This window comes from Pyrgilauda ruficollis, unplaced genomic scaffold (assembly GCF_017590135.1).
Source record: "Pyrgilauda ruficollis isolate IOZ18807 unplaced genomic scaffold, ASM1759013v1 scaffold115, whole genome shotgun sequence".
Lineage (NCBI taxonomy): Eukaryota > Metazoa > Chordata > Aves > Passeriformes > Passeridae > Pyrgilauda > Pyrgilauda ruficollis.
In genome coordinates this window covers 1,052,997-1,078,336 of record NW_024509766.1, presented here as the reverse complement: position 1 = coordinate 1,078,336, position 25,340 = coordinate 1,052,997, and the positions used below count along the sequence as shown (strand labels likewise).

Sequence of the window (25,340 nt, the reverse complement as noted above, 5' to 3'; positions counted from 1 at the left end):
GCCGGGGGCGGGCGGCGGGGCTGGGCTGGGGGCCGGGCGGCTCCGCAGCTCCCCCCGCCGGCACAGCCCTCGCCGGTGGGATCGGCTACCGGGACCGGCCACCGGTACGGGACATCCACCTCCCGCCCCGACGGCCCCGGTGTCCGGTAGCGCAGTCTCCGGTGCGGTGCGGTGCGGGGCCGGCCGCTCTCCCCGCGGGGCTCCGCTGCCGCCAGCCCATCCGTAGGGAGCACTGCCAACCCCCGGGGCAGGGACGGACCCCATCGCCGCGCCAGGCACGGGACTCTGCCCTCCCACCGCCCCAAGGCCCCATCGCTCCGGCGCTGAGCCCCCTCTGAACCCAGCTGGTGGCAGGAGGAGCCCCCCGAGGTGTCACGGGGATGGAGATCCCGGACCGGCGCCCCGGGACAGCGCCAGCACCCGAAGTTGGACACCGGACACCCGCCAAGGGGGCTGATGCTCTGGAAGAACATCAGGAGCGGCACCTCCTCCCCTCTGCCGCGGGAACGGGCTCGTCCGGATCCCCCGGGCTGCGGGGTGTCGGGGATGGCCGGAGTGAGCGGCCCGGGCAGCCCCGGGCAGCCCCGGGCAGCCGCACGGGGCCGGAGCCCGCGGCTCCGAGCGAGCCCCGCCGGGTCACGGCGCCGCGGCGGTGGCACCACCTGGTGCCCCGGGACAGAACCGCGGCCGCGGCCGAGCCAGCGCCGTGCCCCGGCCGGGCACCGACAGCCGCGGGCGCTGTGCTGAGCCCCAGGGCAGGAGACACCCCAAAATCACCCCAAAATCACCCCGCGGAGCACAGCGACCTCGTTCTGCGGCTTCGCGGCCCGGGCTCAGCACGGCTGCCTCCAAGAGCAGCTCATTTCTCCGAACCATTGCTGGGCAGAGCACTGCCACCCCTCAGCTGCCCCCAGCCCACGGAGACACCGATTCAGCTGAACCCGAACGCGATGCCAGGGACAAGAAGTGCGGCAGCAGCTCAGGGCTTCGCCGGGAAGCAGGGGCTGAGCAGGGAGCTCAGAGCACACACTCCCTCCCTCTGAACGCGATGGGGCACCACACCAGGGCCTGTTTGTGCCATCCCTGCCCAAGGTTGGATGTGGCAGCCCCTGGGCCATGGCAGGGCTGTGCCACAGCTCACCAGGACAACTGCACGATGCCAGCTCCATCCCCTGCCCAGCTCCCGGGGCTGTTGTCCCCCCGTTCCTGCCTGGCCAAACAAAAGGCACGAGTGGCGCTTTGTGCTGTGACCCAGAGCAGGCTCAGCCAGGACCCAAAATTCTCATAAAGGGAATTAAACCACGCGTTGATTTTTCAGCAGGATGGTGCAAGGCTGGGGCTGTGAAAGCCTTGCATAACCCATTTACAAAGCACAGCAAGGCAGAGGCACTGGCAGGAGGGACCCAGCCACCACAGCACCAGGCTGTCAGCACTGCCACCAGACCTGCCACCACCTCTGGGTGGCCACCCCAGCTGTGCTCCCCTTGTCCCATCCCAGGCAGGGACGAGCACCTGGCTACAGAGCAAGGCCATGGCTCAGTCATGTGCCCAGAACGAAGCACCTTAGGCCAGCTGGGAGCACAGGGTAGCTTCTCTTCAGCCCATGGGCTCTGCTGCCTCACTCCAGGGGCAGGAATGCTGGCAGAAAGCCCCTGAGCCCAGGGCTGCCAGCAGAGAAGGGACTCCCCACCAGATCCTGTCCTGGCCCCAGGGCCCTGCTCTGTGCAGAAAGGTCTCACAGCTTTGCTCTCTCCAACCATCAAGGGCAGGAAAAAAACAAACCAACCTAGAAAACCTGCTTAGAGAAGTGTGAGACACACAGACAGCAGGGCCTGGGAGGGCTCCTCGAGGCTGGGGCTGATCCTTGACCCCACAGCCACAAGACCTGAGGAACTGTGGAGCAGGGCAAGGGGAGACTGACCCACAGAGGCAAGTGTGGCCCAGGCTCCTCCGGGCTCTGCAGAGCAGGGAACACCCCTCCCTCCCCTCCTGAAGGATTTTACACCCATCGAGCTGCATCTCCTCAGCAATCAGAGGGCAGCCAGAGCTGGCACCAAACCCAGACACAGCGTTGTGTTCTGCAGCCAGAAGAGACCAGAGTCCAGAGGTGGAAAAAAGAGAGAGGAATCATCTTTATTTGTGAAGTGTTAACAGATGGAACAGTTCAATGCTAACCAGCAGTAAAGGTGTTAGACTCCCCTGAGCACCTGTCTGCTCACAGGCCCCCAAGTCACGCACACACTGCGATGGCTCAAGCACAAGCACAAGCTGTTAAACCTTAAAACCACCCCCAGCCCCGGCTCACCCTGCCCCTCCCCACTGCAGAGACACGAACAACCCATGGAATAAGTTACAGCAATCATTTATCCAGCACCCAGCTCCTGGCTGCAGAGTAACCAAGAGCAGCTCGGCTGGAGCTGACTGGGAGTCTGCCCGACAGGAACGCGCCAGGAACGAGCCCTGGCCAGGGAAAGGGGCAGCCTTGCTCCTGGTGACGCTCTGGGAAAGACAAAACCTCTTCCTGAACCCTCTGGTCAGAGCAGGTCATCTCCCAACAGCCACCAAAGCAGCTCCTCCCTCACCCCCACAAGCAGGTGGGACACAGCTGCATTCCCACCCCCCTCCCCACTCTGTACCAACATGAAATAACCTAGGACAGAGACAGTCAGAGACCTAGACTACCAGGAACAAAGGATTTACATTTACAGGTAGAAAAACCCTCCCACGACTCTTTAAAAAAAAAAAAAAAAGTGTATTTTATATTCTACAACTTAAGTTTCCTTAGAAAGTGAAGTAACTGAATCGCAAGGACGCACTAGAATATTCCATGGTGCTATTTTACCAAAAAATTAAAAGAAAATAAAACTGTCCAGACGAGTTCTTCATCTACACATCACCTGGCAGGAGAGAGAAAGAAAAACCAGTTAGATAAACCCAGGACAGATGCACTGGGCTGGTGGAGCTGGGCCAGAAGAGTCTCTGGCTTCTCCCAGAGACCCTGAGCAGAGCAGATGCTGCAGCTCTTGCTGCAGGCACTCACCTGGCCCTGCTCTCAGTTGGCGTTTCTCTGGCGGACGTTCTTGTCCTTGTGGTTTGTGGCATTGCTCTTCCTGGGCAGGGAGAGAGGGAGAAGGGACATGAGGAAAGGGAGAGCAGAAGGTTCCCCCACCAGCACCCCTCAGCCATTAATGAAATTCAGGTCCAAGCAGAGGGTGCAGATCAGATCCCAGAGCAGGGTCAGACCCCAGTGCCACCCCAGGGTTGTGTGGTTTACACATGGGGACATCAAATGAACCATGAGGGGACATCTCCCCCCACTGAGTATTATCCCACACCAGCCAGCTTTTATCTTTGCATAAAACTTTCATCTTTGGAGCAGATTCCCTGGTTGGATGAGATCTACCAGTACAAATGTGGCAAGGTACTCACAGTGGTGCAGAGCCTCCATCATCATCTTCACATTCAGGACAGCACAGAAAGAGAAAGCAAAAAACAAACAGTCAGGGAAGAGGACACACAAAGTGACCTCTGCCTCCCCTTAAAGCAGTGAGAACTGCATTCCAGGCAGCCATTCCTCCACCACTTAAAACTGGGGAGGGCAGAGCTCCTCTGGTGAGATCAGCTGCCCTGATCCACCCCCTGTGCTCACCCCCACAGCACCAGGACTTGGGATGGCTCCCAGATCCCAGCACACTCACAGCAGGTAAAGGGGAAGCCAAACAGGATGTTTCAGGAACGAGGCTCTAAGCAGCAGCAGCAGGAAGCCCTCCTCCCTCCCCACACCTTGTGACATCAAAACAAACACTGCACACCACGTTCCGAGCAGCACAGCTAAGGAAACACCTCTGCCAACACGTGCCAAGCCCTGCAGCCTTTCACCAGCTCCCTGAGATCTGCCACCTCCCTACAGGAGGCTCCCAGATGTCTCCTTTGCTCCCCATCACCGTTTCTCCAGCCCTGGCTGCCCTTCAGTCCCATGCTCTGGGCACTGGGGCTGCCCTGGGCACCAGGATCTGGTGAGAGGAGGCAGACACGTGGCTGGAACTACCTTCTACTTACCATGAGAGGTGGCACCCAGCAGCAGAGAAAGGAAGAGTGGACAGGTAACACCAGCAAGGATAGCACCCCAAAGACAGGCCAGACTGTCCCCAGCCCAGGTGACAGGAGGGTCCAGTTCACACAAAGTACTGGGGGGAACTGGCTCAGACAGGTCAGCTGTCACCTTTCAGAAGGGGCAAAGCTACAGAGACTTTGGGGCAGAAAAAAACACTTTATACACGGCAGTGAAGGCCATGTGTGTTCACCAAAGGGGTGTGATGCTGTGTCCTCATCCATGAGCATTTAGGAATTTGAGCTCCTCTTGCCAAGGAGCATCAGGACATGTCAGCACATTCACCTGCCTGTCAAAGCATCTGCTACAGCTCTGACAGGTAAGCACCCCACAGCCCTGGGCTGATGCCATCACAAACCAGATCACAGAGTGGTTTTGCTGGGAGATGCAGCTACAAAATCCTTAAGACAGCGTTTGCCTTCTCAGCCAGGGGTGTCAGAGGGCAAAACACCTGCTTGTAAAACTGCCTCGAGTGGAATTCCAAGCCCTGCAATCAGGGGAGGGATCTGACCTTTCGCCCCTGTGCTGCACCTCTCCAGAGCCTGCTCCTCGCAGGGGGCCAGGGGCGCTGCAGGACCCCGGGCAGGAAGGATGCAGAGCATTCACACCGCATTGTTAACAGCATCAGATAAAGGAGGCCGGGGAGCTGACACAATGCAGATCCCCAGCGATAAGGAAAGGGAGGAGCTGGTCCTTCCAGAACAGATTACAGATAGTACCGGGGTCTGTTGAGATGCAGGATGTGTGGATCTGATGACCCAAAACATCCTGAACTGAACACAAGTTAAGCTAAGCCCGGTCTTACAGAGCCACTGACACAGTCCTCCCAGCTCTGCAGCACCACAAAAGCTCGAGCACTTATTTACAAACCACCTTGTCCAGAGTGGGAGCTGCCAAAGCAAATCCAGCCCTGCGGACACTCGGGGGAAGCAGAGGAACTGGTGAGATAAAGGGTCGGGCTGACCTGCTCAGAATCCTCTCTTGCTCCAGATCTCACTGCAGGACTGCCACGAACAGCACAGCTTCACAGCTGAAGTACAGACCGGCTCCTGAAGCTCCTGAACCACCCCAGCTCTGGGACAGGAACTCAGAACCCCCCACAAGCCCGCCCCAAACCGCTCTTCCCCCCCAAACCCCGGCTCCTCTCACCATCAGGAACCTCATCCGGCTTCCTCCTCTTCTCGTAGATGAAGATGATGGTGACAAGCACGAGCACCTCTGCCACGATGCCCAGGAAGGGCCAGAGCGCTGCCAGGCGGCTGCGGACGCGCAGGCTGACGGTGGCGTTGCCGGTGCCCAGGGGGTTGGCGGCATTGCAGAAATAATCGCCCGTGTCCTGCTCGATGTCCAGCTTCAGGATGCGCAGCTCGGTCTTGTTGCCGCCGGACTTGATGATGTATCGCCCAGAGGCGTTGTCCAGGCGCTGCGGGAACGGGGAAAAATGGGGGTTAGGGGTTGGTTCTTGGCAAATGTTAAATGGGTACTGTGTGCGGTGTGTTAGAAAGTTATGCTGTGTTGTGAAAAATGTGTGTTTATACCGTTGGCTCTTCACAAATATTCAATAAATACTCTATGTGTTATGTTAGGAAGTTATACTGTATTGTGAAAAATGTCTGTTTATACCGTTGGCTCTTCACAAGTATTCAATAAATACATTATGTGTTATGTTAAAAAGTTATGCTCTGTGTAAAATGTGTGTTTATACCGTTGGCTCTTCACAAATATTCAATAAATACTCTGTATGTTATGTTAGAAAGTTACGCTCTATTGTGAAAAATGTGTATTTATACCATTGGCTCTTCACAAATATTCAATAAATACTCTGTGTGTTATGTTAGAAAGTTATGCTGTGTTGTGAAAAATGGGTGTTTATACCATTGGCTCTTCACAAATATTCAATAAATACTCTGGGTGTTATGTTAGAAAGTTATGTTCTATTGTGAAAAATGTGTATTTATACTATTGGCTCTTCACAAATATTCAATAAAGACTTTAGGTGTTATGTTAGAAAGTTATGTTCTATTGTGAAAAATGTGTATTTATACTATTGGCTCTTCACAAATATTCAATAAAGACTTTAGGTGTTATGTTAGAAAGTTATGTTCTATTGTGAAAAATGTGTATTTATACTATTGGCTCTTCACAAATATTCAATAAAGACTTTAGGTGTTATGTTAGAAAGTTATGTTCTATTGTGAAAAATGTGTATTTATACTATTGGCTCTTCACAAATATTCAATAAATACATTATGTGTTATGTTAGAAAGTTATGCTCTATTGTGAAAAATGTGTATTTACACCATTGGCTCTTCACAAATATTCAAATGAATATTCTACATGTTATGCTAGAAAGTTATGTTGTATTGTGAAAAATGTGTGTTTATACCATTGGTTCTTCACAAATAAAATTAATACCATATGTGTTATGTCAGAAAGTTATGCTGTATTGTGAAAAATGCATATTTATACCATTGGCCCTTTGGAAATATTAAAATGAATACTCTATGTGTTATGTTAGAAAGTTATGCTCCGTGAAAAATATGTATTATATGATTGGCTCTTCACAAATATTAAAATGAATATTATATGTGTTATGTTAGAAAGTTATGCTGTATTGTGCTTTCTCCAATAATTAAATACTGTATTAGTTACAAAAGCAAACAAAAATCTGTCATATAAGGCACAGAGGAAGTTTAGCACTTACAAAAAAAAGTTAATGCAAGGTTAATTTATTCTTCAATAAGCCTTCATTTATCCTTCTGGCATCTGTGTAATATTTGTGTTCAGCATCCCACCCACTTTCAGTCTGAAGGCCTGAAAGTTATGCTGCATTAATCTCTTTTAAATAGTGTGGTAAATATAGTTTTTAGGCTGTAGCATAAACTATGTGATGTAAGATACTTTTTGTAACTAGCTTAATGTGAAAAATGCGTATTTTATGATTGGCTCTGCTCAAATACTAAAATGAACATTATATGTGTTATGTTAGAAAGTTATGCTGTGTGAAAAATGCCTATTATATGATTGGCTCTTCTCAAATATTAAAAGGAATATTCTATGTGTTATGCTAGAAAGCTTTGCTGTATTAATTTTCTTAAGTAGTGTGGTAAATATAGTTTTAGGTTATAACAATGTTAAAATAGAAACTCTGCTGTGTAAGACACTTTTTTAAGGAGAGGAATGAGGTACTTGCACTGAGATAGCGGCCACAGGACACCTAAAGCTTTCAGAGAAAAAGAATATATTGCTCCATTATCAGAAGAAATTAACTTCTTCCTGCCTCTCTCAGCTCAGGATTCAGAGGAAGATGTTGCCCAGACAGAATTTTGTGTTGGAATGGAATTCATGCACCATGCCTGAGGTGTATGAATATGCAACAGGCTGTTGTTTTTAAGGGTTAATCCTCTGTCCTTTTTTGGGCTTATTTTGCCCAGAAAGAGGTACCTGGACTGTCTGTAACTCTTTGTTTTTATTGTCTTGTATTGTCCTAATCCTAACTGTCCAAATATTTTACTACTCTAATTATATTACTATTTTTATAACCATTTTATTACTATTCAACTTGAAAAATTTTAAAACCAAGTGATTGGCATTTTTCACAAGGAAGAAGAGGGATCTCAGGGTTTCTCTTTGAGCTGGGTTTTATGAGCTTTTAGAGAACCCATCACACTTGAGACAGCCCAGCTACCTTGAATGGCATAAAATTAGCAGGATGGCTTTTGAGGTAGTGCTGTAAACAGAAAAAGGTTTAATAGAAGGCAAAATAACAAAGCTCTTACAGAGAAAAACTGAACAAGAGGTGAGAGGTTCTTGCTCCTGGTAAAACACCCCACAAAAGCAATTATTTCCTTTGTTCTCTTCCTTTTCTAGTGAATTACCTAGGTGGGACCTCTTGGCCTCTGTCCAATGGACAGCCCCAGGTCTGAGGTGAAGTCCCAAAAGCCCTATGAGGTGTCTTTGTACCAAATTGGGAGAGAAACTTCTGGGCTTTTTGCCTTTTCAGGCAGACAAAAAATAATTTAGTCACTCCGTCAACACGGGACACATTCCTACATCAGGGCAGTGCTGACCACCACAGAAACCCCCCTCGTGGGGAGCACTGAGCTTTGGAGCAATTCTGGTGCCACAAGGACTGGAAGGAGGAGCAAACCACAGCACTTACCCCGTGCCCACTTTTGTGCCAGGTCCAAGTGGTGACAGCAGGGAAAGAGGGATTCTTGCAGGTCAGCACACCCGTGTCCCCCTCATTGCCATGCTCTGACTTCTTGTAGGCTGTCACCTGGGGGGGAACTAGGCAAGAGGAGGGGGAAAAAAAAATAAAATTTGGACATGTCATTATAGAAGTCACACAGATTTGTGCTTCCTGCAGCCCACCCCACCAGAATCAGCTACCCCAAAACCTCAGTCAGGTTGTTCCTCTCACTAGTTTGGCATTTTTAAAGAGGGAAGTGCAGCAAGCCGCTTCAAGGAAAGGCTCAAACAGATTTGTGCAGCAGGTGTTACCCCTCTATCCATTATTCCTGTGGGAACAAGCCCACAGAAGACTGGTTTAATGCCAGATCCCAGGGCTGACCCTGCAGACACTGGAATGGCCTGATAACAGCACTGCCTCTCAGAGAGAACCCTGCAGCCAGAGGAGGGCTGGGGGCAGCTGAAAAGACACCTCAGCAGAGCATTCAGGAGGTCACAGCCTCCCCACGCCCCTCCTCAGACCCCAGGAGCAAAGGGATGGAATTACCAGAAATATTCACTTCTCCTCTTATCTGCGGGTTCGCTTCGAAGACGCACTCATAGATGCCAGAGTGCTCCTCCATCTTCCCCTCGATTCTGCCAAAAACAGGACTCAGGTGAGCATCCAGCAAACTCACCCAGTCTCCAGACCCATGGAATCACACACCCACGAGCACCAGCAGCCTCCTCCATAGCAAATTTCCTCTGTTCCAGCAGAATATTTACGCTGCACTGCGTACCCAGGGCAAGCCAAGCCTCCGCTCTCCTCACACGCTGAGGGTGGCAGGAGAGGGTTTCACGTGCACCACATCTGATCACTGCTGCAGCTCAGTGAAACACAGGGCAAAGCAGTGGCAAAGATCACCCGGGCCGTGCTGCTTTGGATTGATCCCCTCACAAGAGAAAAACCCTGACATTCTCCTGGCTGTAAAGCTGCTGCAATGAGATTTAGTGGATTACGCAGCCCTGCAACAAACATCCCATTCTGCTGCTCAGTAATACCCACTCGAGGGAAGGGGCCCACGCTTTGTCCCATGGCTGTGCTGGGACAAGGGGCTGTTTGTTAGCTCTGCCCTGCACGGCGCTTCCCACTTCCAAAAACCACTCAGCTGAGGAATTGAGGTCACGCGAGGGAGGCTGGGTTATAAATACTTTAATCCTTGTTCAGCTCCCTGTTGCTATGGGGAGACAGGCACGTCGGCACTGCCATACAAAGGGACATGATGCCTCCACAGCTGCTGGGTCACTGCCAGCCAGGCCTGACTGTAATCAGAAAGGAAAGCTCACTGCACTGCCACAATAAGGCTGGTGCTGCTGTACCCAGCACGGATCAAAGCTCCCCAGCTCCTTCTGGGACTCTGGAAGGGACACAAAGCCCCAAGGAGACACAACATGCACTGGAGCCTCTCGCTCCATGCACAGGGAGCAGGCAGCTGGTGGCCTTCAGAGCTCTGAACAGCCAGAGTCCAGCTGAACACCTGCTTCAAATCAGGAAATCTCTTTCTAAGAGGATATTTGTGGCACAAAACTGCCCCTTCCTCCTCCTTTTCGCTGCCCTCCTCCCCGTAAAGGAGAGTGCTGGGCCTTACCAAAACTCTGTTAAACTCCACAGTCCCTAAGCCCCAACCCCCATCAGCAGGGCTGCAAGAACTCAGCCCAGGCTCCAGCTGCCAGCAAACAGCAGCTGCCTTCTGGGACAAAAACCTGCCCGTGCCCAGGCTCTGGGCTTGCCCTGACACTCACGTGTAGCTGGTTAAAGCACCCGAGTTGCTGTCCTCCTCCAGGACCTTCTCCTTGTGAATCCACTTGTGGCCCGTGATGGTGAGGTGTGGTGCAGATATGTTACAGCTCAGGATCACCTTGCCAGAACTCTCAGAGACACCAGTAGTAATTTCTGGACCTGCATTCATAAAGAATTAGATTTGAGTTAACCCAGGGTCACGGCAGAGCTGACGAGGTGCCCAAGAACCTGCAACGCAAACCCCACAGCTCCTTGTCTCTATTCCCAGCTGCCACTTACCTTCACACAGTTCCCTACCACACCTGGCCAGCACCAGAGAGTCCCCAAGGCCAGGTGAGCAGGCCTGGGATGGCCACGCTGGCCCTGCAGCCGCTCCCCCAGGAGCAGGCTCGCTGCTGTGTCCTGCATCGCTCCAGTCTCCGCTGCCCCTCCCACGGGTGCAGCCCCAGTGCTCAATAAGCAATGGAAAAGGTCACTCTGAAGGGCAGAGCACGGCTCTCTGCTGCTGTGAGCCACCACAGCGCTCGTGTGTCAACACCTCCCAGCACCTGAGCAGCTTCAGACACCTCCAGGCAGCACAGGGGGAGCAGACAGGATCATGTGGCAGCCCAAAGGGCTCGGTCAGAATGACTCCAGGGAGAACAGAGCCGTGGCTCCGAGAGGTCCTGGGCCTCCATGAGCCAGGCAGCAGTAAATTATGCAAGCTAAGATGACTCAGGCATTTCTACTTGTAGGAGGCTGTCCAAGAAGGCAGCTGCCATCAGCAGCACCACTGCACAGCCCCTGTGCCACTACAGCCCTACCCTTCCACCCCATCTCCATCCCAGCTCCTGCCAGGCGTTTTGCATTTCCTCCTATCCAAACTCCGCTGGAAGAAGGGTTCTGCTGGAGTTCTGCACCCCATAGCACATTTCTGCTCAAAAGGCAGCTCTCCTAACTCCAGCACTCACGGGGAGACCTTAGCAGGACTTTAATCCCCCTCCCAGGTTTCTATCTGGAAGCAGCCTGGGTGCTGCGGCGTTCACCCGCCCGCTCTGCGAGGGGGAACCCGGCCACGTCCAGGGCACAAGCAACAACACCAACACTCAAGTGTCACACAGACACGGCCACTTCAAAAACGGTTGCACCTCAGACCTCAAAGCAAGATTTGTTTTCTCAACAGTCTGGGTTTCACCAGCACGGAAGCGAGCTCAAAGCAGGGCTGCTGGAAGGAGCGGGAGCTGTACGAGCCGCAGGGAAGGGCTGCTGGTCAGTGGTGGTTAGGGCAGAGTCGACCACAGAATGAAGGCTCAATTCTGCAGCCAGCACCGGGGCTCGGAGGCGCTCGGGAACAGGTTCCAGGTTCCTTGGCTCCGGAAAAGGCGCGGGATCGCCGGAGGGCGAATTGATTGGGAAGCCACAACCCTTTTTGAGCAGGGCCATTCCGGGTCAAGTCACAGGTGGTGGTGGGGAGATCGACAGAGGGTGGGAGTCTCTCACTTCTACAGCTGGGGTGGGAGGGTGGGGGGAGCTTTCGGGAGGGCACGGGTGCAGGGGTGAGCACGGCAGGAGACTCAAGACACCGGTGTCCGAGCAAGTGCCAAGGCCTCGGCGTGGCCACTCACGTTCGATGACAAAAACGTTCGCCTGGGAACGGATCCACTTGACTTTGGGGCTCTTCGACAAGTGGTTGCGGTCGGGGTCGTTGCTAGCCCGGCACTCATACATGCCCGAGTCGTCGCCCGTGAGGTTGGCGATGGAGATGGTGCTGGTAGAGTGCAGGTTGTAGGTGGCGTTGATTTTGACACGGTCCTGCCGTGCGCCATCCCAGAGCTGAGCATAGGTCTCATTGGGGTCGTTGCCCTCAAACCACCACTGGATCTCGGGGATAGGATTGCCAATCGCCTCGCAGTACAACTCCACGCTGTCCTGAGCCAGTCTCTTTTGAGACAGCGGTGACTTTATAAAACCAGCTATGAGTTGAAGAGGTATTAGTGCAAAGTGTTAGTGCAAAGCAAGAATTCACCTTCCACAAGCAAAAACAACCCTCGGTGACTGAGGAGAGGCTGCACGCTGTCTCCACATCAGCGTGCTCCTCCCTCCCTCCCCTCCACACTCTGCCTGGCTCAGGCAGGGCTGCTCACTTGCATTTCGCATCTCCACTGCAAAACCAGCGCTCAGTGCGTGCCACTATCCAAACTGGATGCCCCTGGCATCTCCCACCTGCTGTGAGGCACAGCCCAAAGCCCCTGTGCGGCCCCTAAGCAGGATAAAAACACTACATTTGTGTTTCAGAGGCTTATGCATCCCCCAGCCTGTGCTCTGGCAAGGTGTGCACAGCTCACATCACCACGTGGAAGGCAGCAGCACCCTGACCGAGCCCCCTCAGAGCCAGTTTGAGTAAGCAAACTACAACGGGAAAAAGGCTTCAGTGAGCCCCTGTGGCCCCAGGAGGAACGTGTCCATTCCCCCTCGCTGCACAGCCCCGGGCTGCCTGGCTGTAATTCGGAGCTGGCCGGGGCCCAGGCCCCCCCTCGCTGGCCGTGGCACAGCCACACGTACCAGCCACCAGCCCCTGGCCTGCCCACACCCTCCTCCCACCCCTCAGCCCCCGCCCCCCAAGGTGCCCAGCAGGAACTCCTGAGCACAACCCCAAGGTACGAATTTTTTGGGGGCAGGAGGAAAGTCTTGCAGACCGCAAGACATCACGAGCCAGGTGAGGAAATTTGTAAATTTGTTGTCGTACAAACAGTGAAATCTAACTTTCCATCTCAGCTTGCAGAGCTGAACTGGCAACCAACAGACCAGAGGCACAGGCAGCAGCTGCAGGCTGGAATTGGGGTATTTTTCACTCTGCCCTTGCAGCCAGAAGGTTCAGTGCTGGAATCAGCCAGTCCAAAGGTCGGTCCCTGCAGTGGAGCTGCCAAACACCCTCGGGCTCCAGGGCAGGCATGGGGCAGCAGCCACAGCCCCAGGAGCCTTCCCAGGGCAGGCAGGAAGGGAGGCTCAGCAGCTCCACTTCGGGAAAAACCATCAGGCACAAGTGGAGGTCACTACGTGACTCACCCCCAGCCAGATTTCAGAAGGAGCTGAGCTTGAGACACATCCTTCCTGTACTAACAGGCAGCTCGCACCCCAAGAACCTTCCAGGAATTAATCTGCTCAGTTAAAAGCACTTTGTGATTATACACAACCCTCCACGGATGCACCGTGACGTACAGGCACAGAGGAAGAGGGCTTAGGAGATGTTTTTGGGGGGTTTTGAAAGCCTGAAGATGTTTTAACGAGAAATCCTAAGGCTGCTTTTTGTGAGAACAAAAAGGAACGAAAGAATTCGAGGAACAAATCAGTGTCACAAACCCAAGTTTGCTCAAGAAAGACAAGTTAGCCTGTAAGCTAAGCTTGACCCCTAAAAGAATTAATTCCACATTTTTCAAAGGAAAAACTAACTTTTCCTAACAAAGCTTTGAAAGTCTTGAAGAATAAGCATGGCTGAACGAGAAAGGACCCCCATTGTGGGGTGACCAAAGCACCCTTAGGAGAAGGCAGACAGGAATTTTAACTGACCAGGAGGTTCAGGGGTACCCAGACATGTTATGGGATGGGGCTATCAGCTGACTTCCACCCCCAGAACCACTGCCCTGCATGCCAGAAGGGGTTTTTCCACACCACAGGCCTGTGATCAAACATTCCCAGCCCTGCCAAGCCCTGGAAGTGCCCACAGCACTTGCCCGAGCCCGTCTGCCGCAAGTGCAGCCCGAATTAAAGCGGGAGCTGCTGAAGATCAAGGGTGTTACAGCTACAAGGTGATTACTGTACGCTGACAAAATAAGCTGTGCAAGGTTATTTGCTCCGGGTTAGAGGGTACCTGGTGCGGTTCAAACAGGTTAAAAGGCTCCAGCAAGCAGCAGCAGCAGCAAGCACCACTTGCATTCCCATGGGATTAATGCCCTCCCTGTCCCGAGCAGGAAATCCCAACCCTGGGCTGGGGAAAGTGCCTGTTGAGCCCAAGGCACAGGAACATGGCCAGCACCAGCCCGTCAATCCCCTGGGATCGATCAGGGCTGCTGCCACATTTCCCAGAGGGTGACAGGCTGCAAGTGGGGCTGAGCTCCCAAAGCCCAGACACTCCCCACAGAGCTGAGCTGGATGTTTCCCCGGGCACAGCGTGGTATCTGAGCCAGCAGGACAGGCAGAGAGACCAGATAACATTCTCCAGAGTCACCTTCAAACTAAAAACAACCTCTCCCCCCGCAGAGGGAGGAGTCCCCGGGGTGTTAACAGCAGTGGGACGTGCTCAGGGTGGCAGAGCCTGGCCAGAGCCACACTGGGTCCAGGTTCCTGCCTGGCCTGACCTTTGTTTCTCGGTTTGGGATGGGGATAGTTGAGGATCTAACCCTTTTGGCCACTTAAAACAGCTATAAAATCTGCCCTTAAGCTTTGCACAGCCAGGTCAAAGTCAGGGTCCCTCCCCCTGAGGGCACAGAGTCCAGGCACACACTGACCCATGCTCCGTGGGGCGAGATGCTACCCAGTGTGCTCCTTAAAGCCAAACCTAAACACTGCTGAGAGGCCAAACCCCGCTTTTCAGGCACCGCTCTGCTCCACACCAAGCCCAGGCATGGCCAGGCAGGACACGGGCATTACACAAGTGATGGGCCAGCCTGTCCCTCCAGGGCTTCCCACAGCCGGGACAGGAGCTGCCTCCTCCTCATCCCGCTGGTGCCAGCCCCCCGGCTGGAGGGAGCTGCCAGGAAAGCCTCAGAGGCACAGAGGGAGCGGGATGTGGCCAAGCCGGGCAGCTCCAGGTGAAAATCTGAGCTTTAGAAGGAGGTTCTGCCCTGCGGAATGAAAACGCAGCTCTGGAGGAAGAAACTATTGGAACGCACGCTTCCCGGGATCCTCCCGCTCTTTCGCCTTCATTGTCGGGGTTTGGTTCTGCCGTGCTGAATTAAGTGCAAATAGGCTACAAATTGTTTAAGTATTCAAACGGGGAGCAGCCAGGAGCGGCGGCCAGCCACAACCCGAGCCTCTTCCCAAGGGCTGCTCCAGAGGCCCGCGGGTTTGCCACGAGCTCCTCCAGAACCTGCCAAGGTGGAAGGTGGAGCCCAGCCCAGGGCAGAGCCCTGCGGGAAGAGCTCTCGGTGCCCACCGGGGGCTGCGGAGCCGCCGCCCCGCACCGGAGCCGCTCCGCCCCGCGGATTATCCCGAACATCTTTAGGCTTTAAAGACTCCTTGCTGCTCCTCAGCCGCGGTAAACCGGAGAAGCGGCTGCGGGGGAATAAACTCCTCGGTTTTCCTAAGGAGAAAACAACCCGGCGCGGCTGAAAGCACCGGCGGACCCGGTCGCTCCTCCGGTTAAAGCGATCACCGGGCACGCGGCGCACCGGGGCATCCTCCGCCCGAGCTGCGGGACTGCCCGAGGGCTGAGCCGAGCCCGGCCCGGCCCGGCCATTCCCCGATAACCCCAGGGCGCCTCCGCTGCCCCGGCCCCGCCCGCCGCGGACGTGCCCCGCCGCAGGCGCCCGCGCCGCCGCTCCTCCCCCCACGCCCGCCGCTCCCGGAGCCGGCCCGGAGCCCACCCGCGGGGCTGTGATCGCCAAGGCCCCTCGGAGCCCCCCGCAGGACGCTCCTCCGTCCAATCCCCCCCGGAGCACCCCAGTGGGCCCCCGCCAACCCCCCGCCACCCCGGGCCGCCCGCACGGAGCGCCCCCAGCCCAGCCCAGCCCGGAGCCACCCCGGCTCGCCCCGGTCCGGTCCGTACTTGTCCCCGCGGCGCCGGCGGCCATCGAGCACAAGACGAGCAGCGCCAGGAGCGCGCGCGTTCCCGCCGCGCCCGCCGCCATCTCCGCACGCGCCCCCGCCGCGCCGCGCGCGCGCTATAACCGCGACCGGGGGCACCGGGGGAGAGGCGGGGCCATGGCGGGAACCGCCTTCTGGCCCCTCCGGTCAGCCAATCGCACGGCGCTGCGCCGCTCAGATCCCGCCCATTCGTTCCGGCGCGGCCAATCAAAGAGAAGATCACGCCGAGCGCCTTCTCCTCTCTCCCGGCCCCGCGGGCAGAGCCGGTTCGGGCCGGTCCCGCCCGGCCACGCCCACCGGCCGGGGCAGCCAATGGGGACGCGCCTTGGGGGCGGGGCTGAGGGTCCCGGGGGTGCCCCCGGTGCGGCCGCTGCCCCGGGCGGCTCCGAGGAGGGATGGGGGGGGGTGAGGGAGGCGAGCAGGTCTGCACGTGTCCGTCCCTGCCGAGCCGGGGCACGCACGCACCGGGGGGAGCACCGGGACGCACACGGCCCCCACGCCATGTGGCTCCTCGGGGCGCAGCGTGGGCAGAGTCACGGGGGAGCCAGCGGGTGCTCGGGCAGGCGGGTCCCCGGGCAGCGCCGGCAGCCGGCACGGCTGTACCGGAGGCACGCCGAGGTTCCCGGTGGCTCCCGGGGGTACACGGGGTGAGGCAGGGCCGCCTGCGGGTCTCCCGCACAGCGGGATGCGTGGGAAGGAAACCGGGCAGCGCTTCCTCGGCGCGGGGAGCCCGGCACAGACAATGGCTCCTGCGGACAGCGCGGGGCCGCTGCCAGGACTGACCGGCCGGACCCGGCCCGTCCCACAGCCCCGTGCTCAGGGCTGCCCCGAGCTGCAGGAATCGCTCCCAGCCGGACCGTGCAGTCCGTGCGGCCAGGGGGTCAAGTCCCAGCCTCAAGTCCCAGCTGGAGCTGCCTGATAACCCCGAGGGGCTGGGCAGGCAATAGCCAGCAAGGCAGCTGGGCAAAGAGGCCTCTGCAGGACAGCGGCTTTGTCTCAGCTCCACTCTGGAGCACTCACGGCAGGGGGTACTGGGCAGGGGGACAGGAAAAGCCAAAACAATGGGGCCATAGGCGCCAGCCCCCACCACGCTCTCCACGGGGATCTGCCAGCTCTTCCCGGAGTATTTCTTGCCCGTGTCCCGCCCAGCCTCATCCACTGGGCATCCGGGCTCCCCCTGCGCTGGGGGATTTGCAAATGCGGCGCCTGTGGTGCAGAAATTCGGCGGGGTGTGGTGCCCATGGCACCCGCAGGCTGAGGAGCTGGTCCTGATCTGGGCAGCCTCCAGCATCCAGCACTGGGGAGGGAACTGGCCACCAAGAGCCAGCAGAGGCAGGGGGCACATGGGCACGGCCATCAGATTTGGGGTGCACAGAGCAGCCCCCCGGGAAAGGAAGGAGAGGCTGGCTGTGAACAAGCAGCCGGGGGTGCTGCTCCATACCGGCCGGGCCGGGTGACCTTGGAAGCCGTTTGCCAGGCCTGAATAAAGCGACAATAATCCTATTCACCTTTTAGCCTCATTTCCTAAGGCAATAAAGCACATGCCCTCGCCGCGTGCAGTCGCAGGTGTCACTCAAGCCCTGATCCCATTTGCACGACTCCAGCCGAGGGAAGTTTTGCTCATTACCCCTCTGACGAGCTTTGTGCAGCAGGGGCAGAAGCCCCAGGCAGGCTGTTTGCCAGGGCCTCGTCCCTGCCCTGGCTCCGAGGCTGCTCACCCCATCCCACCCGGGCGAGGCGCCGGCAGCGCCCCGGGCTGGGAGCTCACCGCAGTCTGGGGAGCTCCCCGCAGCCTCCTGAGCCCGCATGTCCCAGCCAGTTCCAGTCTGTGGGCTCAGGGCACACCCAAATGGGATCAGAGCAGCCCTGGGCATCCATCAGCTACCACTGAGCACAGCCAGGCACTGCCCAGGCAGGTCTGCTGCCTGCAGAGGAGGGAGAAGGCAAACACCTCCGTGCAGCACCGGAGGGTTTGGCCCAGGCAGAGACTCAGTGTTGGCTGCAGCTCCAGGGCAGAGGCACTGAATGTGACCTGGGAAGGGCAGAAATGCTCTCCAGACCAGAGGCAACCCTGCCCAGACCCTCCTGCCCACTCTGCAGGGTGGAAAGAGGGTTACTGTGAGACCCACAGCTGCCCTGCAGCCCCAGGAGAGAGCAGCCAACCCATCCACCCACTGCTCCTTGCCAGTCCATGTCTGACACAAATCCTTTTAGCCTGGGCAGAACCTCACTCATGCATCACAACACTTCCCTGGAAGAACTTTATTAAATAGTGTCCAAAAAAAAAAAAAAACCAGAAGCAGAAATACTCAGCATGACCCCATCCCTCCCAGCGAGTTCAAAACCACAAACAGACCATCCCCACATGCCAGTGCTGGTGGCTGCTGGGCAAGTCCTCCCTGGTGTCCTTCTCCTTGTGAACACAGCTCCAGCATCACGGGCAGGGAAGGCAAAAGGGTCCTGTGGGACAGCCCAGATGGCTGCAGGATGAACCCTAAAAGATGTTGAAAGGCAAGACAGCACTCACATGTTGCCCCCCCACCAAAGCAACCACTCACCACCCCCACCAGTGCCCCAAATTGCTCCTACCCTGTGGGGCTGAAGAGAAGCTGAACTGACCCAAATGAGGGGCAGCCAACACCAGGCCTGGTTGTCACTCCTCAGCCAGGCAGAGCCACCAGCACCTCAGTTTCTGTGGCTTTGTGAACACCCCAAGACAGCTTCCCCCTCTCCACCCACCCCCAGGAAGTTTATAAAACAGGGGGTTTATCTTTTCCTACAAAGACAGCGATGGGATTTCCTTTGCAACAGCAGAACAGTCTCCCTGCGAGGTAGAGAGTTAATTTCAGGGCTGACAGATCCTAAATTCAAACCAGTTTGTTCTAGTTGAGGTAAAATTCAGTAGTTTATAGTAAGTTTTGCAATGCCAGAGGGCCATCAAGATTCCTCATTGCCGGAGTCATCCTCATCACCATAACAGCTCTCTGCTTCCTCCTCCATCTCATCATCCTCATAATAGTCATCATAAAAGAGGTCTGAGCCCTCATCTGGGGCTGGAGTCTTGGTCTTCACACAGTACTCAGCCAGCGTGGTGGGGACCTTCACTCCGTCCCGCTCAGCGTCCACCTTGGTGCCCAGCACCTGCTTCCTGGAGGGTGACAAGTGGGGGGTGAGAACAGAGCTCTGCACCACAGCCCTCCAGAGCCCGTGTGCCACAGGATCCCACACAGCAGTGCTGCCAGGGCCAGGCTCAGCACGCACCTGATGATGTCTGTGTACTCTCGGTCCTTCCCTTTGCTCTCCTTCCACTTGCGGTACATCACGGAGGCGTCCACGTTGGCTGGGGAAAACGTGTTGGGCTCATTCAGCAGTGAGATCACGCTCAGCAGAATGGTTCTGGTGTGGATGAACATGAGCAGGTCAGAGCTGAGGTGGCCCAGCAGCACCCCAGCAGTGCCAGCAGCCCTGCTCTGTCTGTGGGAAAGCCTTGTGCTGTCCACAGCAAGAGAGGTCCCAGCAAAGGGGAGCAGGCCAGGAAGAGAACAGCAGCACATGGGCTGCTGGGCTTACACTCATCCACACACAAGCTCTGGCTGTTCCTCAGCCAATCCCACAGCTTGAGAGCCTTCACCATCCCCCTGGCACCTCCTGCAGGCTTTGGGAGCTGTCCCCACCCTCCCACCTTGTCCTCCCTGCCCCAGGATGAGCCTCCTGCCCGCAGAGCCCCAGCCCTCACCGCACGTTCTGGGTGGGGTTCCAGCGCTCCGATGGCAGCTCCCCGCTCTGTGGGTCATCCACGGGCGGGTGCAGGATGGAGATGCAGACATCACCTGTCTGAAAGCACAAGAGAAACAGGATCCTCAGGAGCTGCTGCCTCAGGATCTCCTCGCTCGCTCTTCCCTTTGGCTGAAGCCAGGTGAGGTGACCCCAGCTGTCCCTTCAGTCCCATAGGAGGGACACAAAGTGGACAAGCACCCCATGACTGCCAGCACTGTACAGGTCAGGCTGCCCAATGCCCAGCAAGCTGTGCCCCTGGCGTGGGCCCCAGGGCCAGGCACGTCGCTCGCCCTGCAGCCACTCTTGGCATAGGCACAATGTCCCCAAGCGTGGGAGCCATCAGGCCTGCAAAGCCTGGCTGACCTGGAACCTGCTCTGGGACAGCAAAGAAAGGGCTGTCGTGAGCTCATTAGCGGTGTTCCCTGTGCCAGGCACTCATCACCAAAGGCACTGAGTGTCCAGTGCCAAAGGCTGGCATTTGCATCCAGTGCCATCACAACAGAGGCACACGTGTCCACTGAGGGTCCAAGAGCCCCCTCGCTGTCCCAGGGGTCCTACCTCATAGATATTGGGGTGCCACATTTTGGTTAGGAACCTGAAGGCAGGAGGAGAGTAGGGGTAGTCGATGGGAAACCGGAGACGAGCCTGCAAGGGAACAATAAGGAGATGAGAACACCAGCTTGTGAGAAGGGATGGAAACCACAGAGCCTGTGACAGCTCTGGGAAAAAGGAACCTCTGCCAAGCCCAGCTGGGCACCTGATGGGACAGAGCCTCTGCACCAGCTGGCTCTGTGGACAGGACACCGGCCCCAGGGCCAGCACGGACACCGGCCCAGGGTGACACTGTTGAGTCAGGGATGGAAAGCAGACTCCAGTCTTCAGATGGATCAGAAGGCAAAAGCGTTTAATGAAAGCAGTGGGTCTTTTATAATGTGGCTTGCTAAGGTGGTACTTGATTGGTCTCAAAGTAGAAACATCTCACACTATTGGTGAACTATGAATAGCACACTCTGGAGAACCGTATCTATAAACAACAGTTACAGAAAGAGAGATAATAATTGGTTTAATTATTTCCTCTAAGATTCCCAGGCTCAGTCTGGCAGAAATTCTCTCTGTTCTTTCTTCGACTGAACTGAGAATATCCACACCCAGGGGCACCCTCTCACCACAGAGAGTGGGGTGAGCAAAGGGGCTGTGACCAGCAGCAGCTCCTTGCCCCCCATCCTGCCCATCCCCTCCTGTCCAGCAGGGCCCTCTGGTGCTAACCCAGTGCTCTCCAATGCAGAGGAACCAGCAGGAGCTCGTGGTGTTGGCACCCAGCACAGACCCCACAGCAGCACGTGGAGCCGGGCAGAGAGCCTGGGTCGCCCCCAGAGCTGCTGTCAGGGCCAGACCATGGCTGTGCCCCTGGAGGAAAGGCTGTTTACTCTTCAGAGCTCACAGGAAGGAAGCATCAGGTGTTCGGTGCTCTGATGAACACACCAAATCTAAAAATAGCCTGTCACTGCTGAGAAGAGACCCAGTCCAAACTGGCCGCAGCGCACAGCTTGGGGGCTAAAAATAAAATCACATGAAGCTCAGGCTGCAGCCCAGGGCTCCAGCAGGGACACTCAGCCACCACCAGCTCCTCCCACAGCTGCCAAACCCACGGGGCTGAGGCTGGGCAAAGAGGGGGCACAGTCCCCCTCTGTCCACCTCTGAGTGAAGCCTGAGGGGGAACAGAGACCCACAGTCCTCAGAGGAATGCCCCAGCCCACCAGCACCAGGAATCCAAGAGGATGGGGGCAGCTTCTCCCTGAGTGGCTGCACAATTTCCCAGTGACTGATTCAGCTTTCAGCTGTTTCCAGGCCCTGGGAGCAAACTTCCAGATCAAGACTCAACATGACAATCCCTGAACGCTTCTTGCTCCCCCAGTTACGTAAAAGAGAATCCAGACACTGGATCCGTGGCACAGGGGGTGGGAAGAGGGAGAAGTGCGGTGGGGGCCGTGTTGTGTGTGTGGAGTGCAGGGCAGTGACACTCAGCCCCGTGCTGGGCTCTGGCCAAACAGCTGAACATGGCAGAATAATCCCCTTTGTTGTGTCAGAGGAGATCAGAACAAAACCAGCCAAGGCCAAGCGATGCCAAAGGGGGCTTGGACAGCAACAGCCCCACCCTGCAGTGCACAAACAAGTTGGTGTCCCCACAGGCTGGGGAAGACTTGGCCCCTCTGCTCTCCTCTTATGCACAGTCTCACCAGCACCCTCAGTGCCGAGTTTGGAAGCTCTCAAGCACACAACAGGAGCACGAGTGGCTGAAAGGGTGAGAGTTCAGAGGGTCTCATGCTAAAATGCTAAGGGGAAAAAAATCCCTCCACTTCAGTGAAGAGATAAAACCTGGCTCTGAAGCGTCAGCTTTGCCAGCCCAGGAAAACAAACACAGCTAACCCTGGGTGACTCACCCCGTGCATCCCCACCCTGACAGCAACAGGATGAAAACACGAGAGCTCCGTGGAGGAGGGAGGATGAGAAAGAGGAAGAAAACAGCTAGCCCAGGTTGCACAATACCTGGGAAGAGCACACACACATCCTGCCGAGGGGGGACTGTGCAGTCCGGCTGCCAAACACCTCAAACCCCAAACCAAGCCACGACACTCACTCCCCAGCCCAGCCCCCTGCTCCCACCCTGGGCTGTCTCTGCCTGCACTCAGGGGACTTTTGTCTCTTCCCTCCGGTCTGGTGGCAATGCCGCGGATCCCCTCCAGGAGAGGGAACCTCGGCGACCTGGAGCTCGCTGTCTGCACCCTCAGACCGGCGGGACAGGGGGGTGATTGAGGCCACCCCCAAAGGGCCGAATGCTCCTCACAACGAAGGGGACCCTCGGTAGTTTGGCAGCAGCCACCTGCGCAGCAGCTCCCTGCCAGGAGCACCCCCGAAGCCCCAGGGACCCCCAGGTGTCCAGTGAAAGACCCAACTCACGACCCCCACACCCACCCGGGACACAGCCCCCTCACAGGGTCTCACCCCTTCCGAAACTCTTCCCAAAACACGCAGCACATCCCCCGACACCGCCTGCTGTGCCTTCGCCCCCCCCAGCCCCGTCTCCCCCTCACACCCCGAGCCTTCCCCGCTCACCTTGAAGTAGCCGCCCTCGTAGTGCGTGTCCGGGGGGCCGAAGATGGCCACGTCCCAGGTGTACAGGTCCCCTTCGTCCACCAGCCTGACCCGGAACCCCTCCACGGGCTCCTCCTGCAGCCCCTTCAGCTCCAGCAGCAGCGCCTTCTGCGAGCTGGGCACGGGGGGCCGCGCCATGCCGGCCTGCCGGGGCTCTCGGGGGGCGCAGCGGCCGCTCCGGGGCGCGGGGGGGCGGCGGGACCGGGGCCACGCGGGGCGCGGCGGGGGCTGGCGTCCCGTCAGGGGCGTGGCTAATGCGGGCACCGCCCCTACGGGCACCGCTGGCCAATCAGAGCGCGGGGCGGGTGATGGGCGGGGCGGCTCCGCCGGTGCCCCCGGTCGCACGGAGCGAATCCAGCGATGGGCGGGTGCCCCGGGGCTCCCCACCACAAGGAATCCCGGCCCCGGTCAGCCTGCGGGTGGCACACCTGTGTGACAATTCACCTGGAAGAGCAGAGGATGCTCAGCCCAGCGATGCCTCCGGCATCCCCGGCAGTTCCCGGTGTGTCACATCCCGTCAGCTGTGCCTGCGTCAGGAGCCGCCACCCGCAGCCTCACCCGGGCCAGCACCGCGTCCTGCCTGCAGGGAGCAGAACATCCGCCCAACACAACACCCCGAGCCCGCGGGGATCCTCCCACCGGCTCTGCCACAGTCCCGCACCTGCTGCCAACACTAACCCCCGGGCACGGAGCGTGCCTCAGGGGTCCGGGCACTTCTGCAGCTCATCCTGGCACTTCATGCTGCCAGGAGGTAAGAAACTGGCCACTAAAAAATAATAAAAAAGCTTTAATGTCTTACAGCAAACCAGGAATTGAACAGTATAAATAATGATCAGACAAGTTTAAATAAATAACCCCCGGCCCGACACGCAGCTGGTCCCGGGGGAAGGGGATGTGTCTCATCCAGAGCCTGCACTCCACATCCCAAACCACCTGAGCCCTCCCCAGCTGCCCCTGTGCAGCCACAGCCCAGCCCCACACTTTGTTCCTTCTGAGTCACTTCACTGCCCAAAGCAGCTCTGCGGGTCACAGCCTCCGTGTGAGTCCTGGATAACCCTGAAAGGGATCTCCCAGCACAGCTGGGCCAGAGGAGCCACGCAGGGACACGGAGCTCCTGGGCACCATCAGAGCAGGGCAGGGAGTGTGGAAACCGGGAATCTCTTGCTGGGCACAGCAGGGCTCTCCAGCCAGCGCCCCGTGCTCACCGTCCAGCTCGGAGAGGGGCCCTCAGGGCCGGCAGCACCCACAGCCATCACTCCACAGGCTTCACCTTCGCTATGAACAGGGCTGTGGCTTTCCTCAGGAACTCCTCCCTGCTCATGGACGAGCCCAGCTTCCTCTCCTGCAGCGCCTGGTCCATGGCCAGCGCCAGTCTGTCGGGGCCCAGCCTGGAGCCGGCCTCCAGGTAGCGGGCGGGCCGCGAGCCGTGCCCGGCGCCCAGCGCGTCCTCCAGCGCCCGCAGCACGGCCTGGCACAGCCGGCTGTCCGCCGAGTCCCCGGCGCCCAGCACGGCGAACAGCGCGTCGGCCTTGGCCGCGAACTCCAGCAGCACGCAGCAGGTGAGGACGCCGTAGCGGAACACGTCGAACGGGACGGCCTCGTGGTCGCGGCAGCGGACGCGGCGCAGCAGCTCGGCCGCCGCCTCGGCCGGGGCCGCCCCGCGCTGGCAGATGCGCCGCAGCAGCTCGCTGTAGAGCCGCCCGTCCACGCCCGCCGCCCGCCGCCGCCCGCCGCACCCCAGCACCTCGTAGGCCGCGCCGGCGTTGCTGTCGAAGGCCGTCCTGTCGCGACAGGGCACAGACACAGAGAGGCGGCCTCGCCCCCCGTCCCCGCCGCCCCCCGCTGCCCCCCGCCGGCACCGGGGCGGCGGCCGCTCGCCGCTTCTCGTACGCCGCCATCTTGGACAGCACTTCCGCCCGGGCCGGAAGTTTTTGTGCCGCCATGTTGCACGCGGGCAGCCAATCGGTGGGCAGGAAGGCTGCGAGAGAACGCCGCCATTGGGCGAGGCCGCGGCCGCCATCTTGAGTGTGGGCAAAGGAGCCGTTGTTTTCAACGCTGCTGGCGCCGCTGCCGCCATATTTACTGAGGGCAGATGCCCCGCCCTTGGCAACCGGGCGGACGCCGCCGGTGCTCGGGGGCCGGTGAGGGGCCGCGGGACCGGGGTCGCCCAGGCCCAAAGGACACTTTGCTGAGGGCTCGAACGGACCAGGCACACGTACCACAGCGCCCGGGCCAGGCGCTGCGGAGGCCCCGGGGGCTCCGCCGCCGCCTCCGCCAGCACCAGCCGCTCGAAGTACTCGGCCAGGAAGGACACGGGCTCGGCGGGACGCGCTTCCAGCACCTTGAGCAGCGCCTCCCGCACCATGGCCGTGACGCCGGCTCGCAGCAGGAACTCCGCCGCGCTGCCCTCCGCCGGCCCGCCGCCCCCCGGCGCTGCCCGCCCCGGCTCCGGCAGCTCGCTGCCCCCCGCCGGCACCGGGGCGGCGGCCGCTCGCCGCTTCTCGTACGCCGCCATCTTGGACCGCACTTCCGCCCGGGCCGGAAGTT

At 57.8% G+C, this 25,340-nt stretch overlaps 3 protein-coding genes across 5 annotated transcripts; all 3 read right to left on the bottom strand.

Annotated features, from left to right (window-relative positions):
• Positions 1 to 2,108: 2,108 nt before the first annotated feature.
• BSG (basigin (Ok blood group)) lies at positions 2,109 to 15,983 on the bottom strand. Of its 2 annotated transcripts, none has more exons than XM_041480686.1 (8): positions 15,826 to 15,983; positions 10,085 to 10,241; positions 8,850 to 8,938; positions 8,274 to 8,401; positions 5,261 to 5,534; positions 3,430 to 3,454; positions 3,041 to 3,110; positions 2,109 to 2,897 (listed from the first exon to the last, which is right to left on the bottom strand). In XM_041480686.1, the coding sequence occupies exons 1-7, from the start codon at positions 15,905 to 15,907 to the stop codon at positions 3,053 to 3,055; spliced, it is 813 nt and encodes a 270-aa protein (XP_041336620.1). In that variant the 5' UTR covers positions 15,908 to 15,983; the 3' UTR covers positions 2,109 to 2,897; positions 3,041 to 3,052. The 2 variants fall into 2 exon arrangements, with proteins under 2 accessions (XP_041336620.1, XP_041336613.1); XM_041480679.1 differs by lacking the exon at positions 15,826 to 15,983 and adding an exon at positions 14,060 to 14,288.
• Positions 15,984 to 18,110: 2,127 nt separating this feature from the next.
• CDC34 (cell division cycle 34, ubiqiutin conjugating enzyme) lies at positions 18,111 to 23,028 on the bottom strand. Its single transcript, XM_041481260.1, has 5 exons — positions 22,755 to 23,028; positions 20,199 to 20,285; positions 19,600 to 19,697; positions 19,125 to 19,259; positions 18,111 to 19,011 (listed from the first exon to the last, which is right to left on the bottom strand). The coding sequence occupies exons 1-5, from the start codon at positions 22,929 to 22,931 to the stop codon at positions 18,801 to 18,803; spliced, it is 708 nt and encodes a 235-aa protein (XP_041337194.1). The 5' UTR covers positions 22,932 to 23,028; the 3' UTR covers positions 18,111 to 18,800.
• Positions 23,029 to 23,565: 537 nt separating this feature from the next.
• Positions 23,566 to 25,339, bottom strand: TPGS1 (tubulin polyglutamylase complex subunit 1). Of its 2 annotated transcripts, none has more exons than XM_041481248.1 (2): positions 24,987 to 25,339; positions 23,566 to 24,578 (listed from the first exon to the last, which is right to left on the bottom strand). In XM_041481248.1, exons 1-2 carry the CDS (start codon positions 25,306 to 25,308, stop codon positions 24,046 to 24,048), a joined length of 855 nt encoding a protein of 284 aa, XP_041337182.1. In that variant the 5' UTR covers positions 25,309 to 25,339; the 3' UTR covers positions 23,566 to 24,045. The 2 variants fall into 2 exon arrangements, with proteins under 2 accessions (XP_041337182.1, XP_041337174.1); XM_041481240.1 differs by having other exon boundaries at positions 23,566 to 24,574; positions 25,013 to 25,339.
• Position 25,340: the final 1 nt, after the last annotated feature.

Bases quoted from the DNA above. Each gene is read 5' to 3' on its own strand.
- CDC34 (XM_041481260.1), bottom strand. From the start codon at position 22,931: ATGGCGCGGCCCCCCGTGCCCAGCTCGCAGAAGGCGCTGCTGCTGGAG. The intron at 20,286-22,754 runs GTGAGCGGGGAA...GTTCCCTTGCAG, and splicing joins ACGAGGGCGGCTACTTCAAG to GCTCGTCTCCGGTTTCCCAT. The intron at 19,012-19,124 runs GTGCGTGCTGAG...GTCACCCTCCAG, and splicing joins GAGTACACAGACATCATCAG to GAAGCAGGTGCTGGGCACCA.
- BSG (XM_041480679.1), bottom strand. From the start codon at position 14,273: ATGTTATCTGGTCTCTCTGCCTGTCCTGCTGGCTCAGATACCACGCTG. The intron at 5,535-8,273 runs GTAAGTGCTGTG...CCGTTCCCGCAG, and splicing joins GGCACAAAAGTGGGCACGGG to CGCCTGGACAACGCCTCTGG. The intron at 3,111-3,429 runs GTGAGTACCTTG...CTCCCTGCCCAG, and splicing joins GATGGAGGCTCTGCACCACT to GAAGAGCAATGCCACAAACC.
- TPGS1 (XM_041481248.1), bottom strand. From the start codon at position 25,308: ATGGCGGCGTACGAGAAGCGGCGAGCGGCCGCCGCCCCGGTGCCGGCG. The intron at 24,579-24,986 runs CTCAGCAAAGTG...TGCCCTGTCGCG, and splicing joins GTGCCTGGTCCGTTCGAGCC to ACAGGACGGCCTTCGACAGC.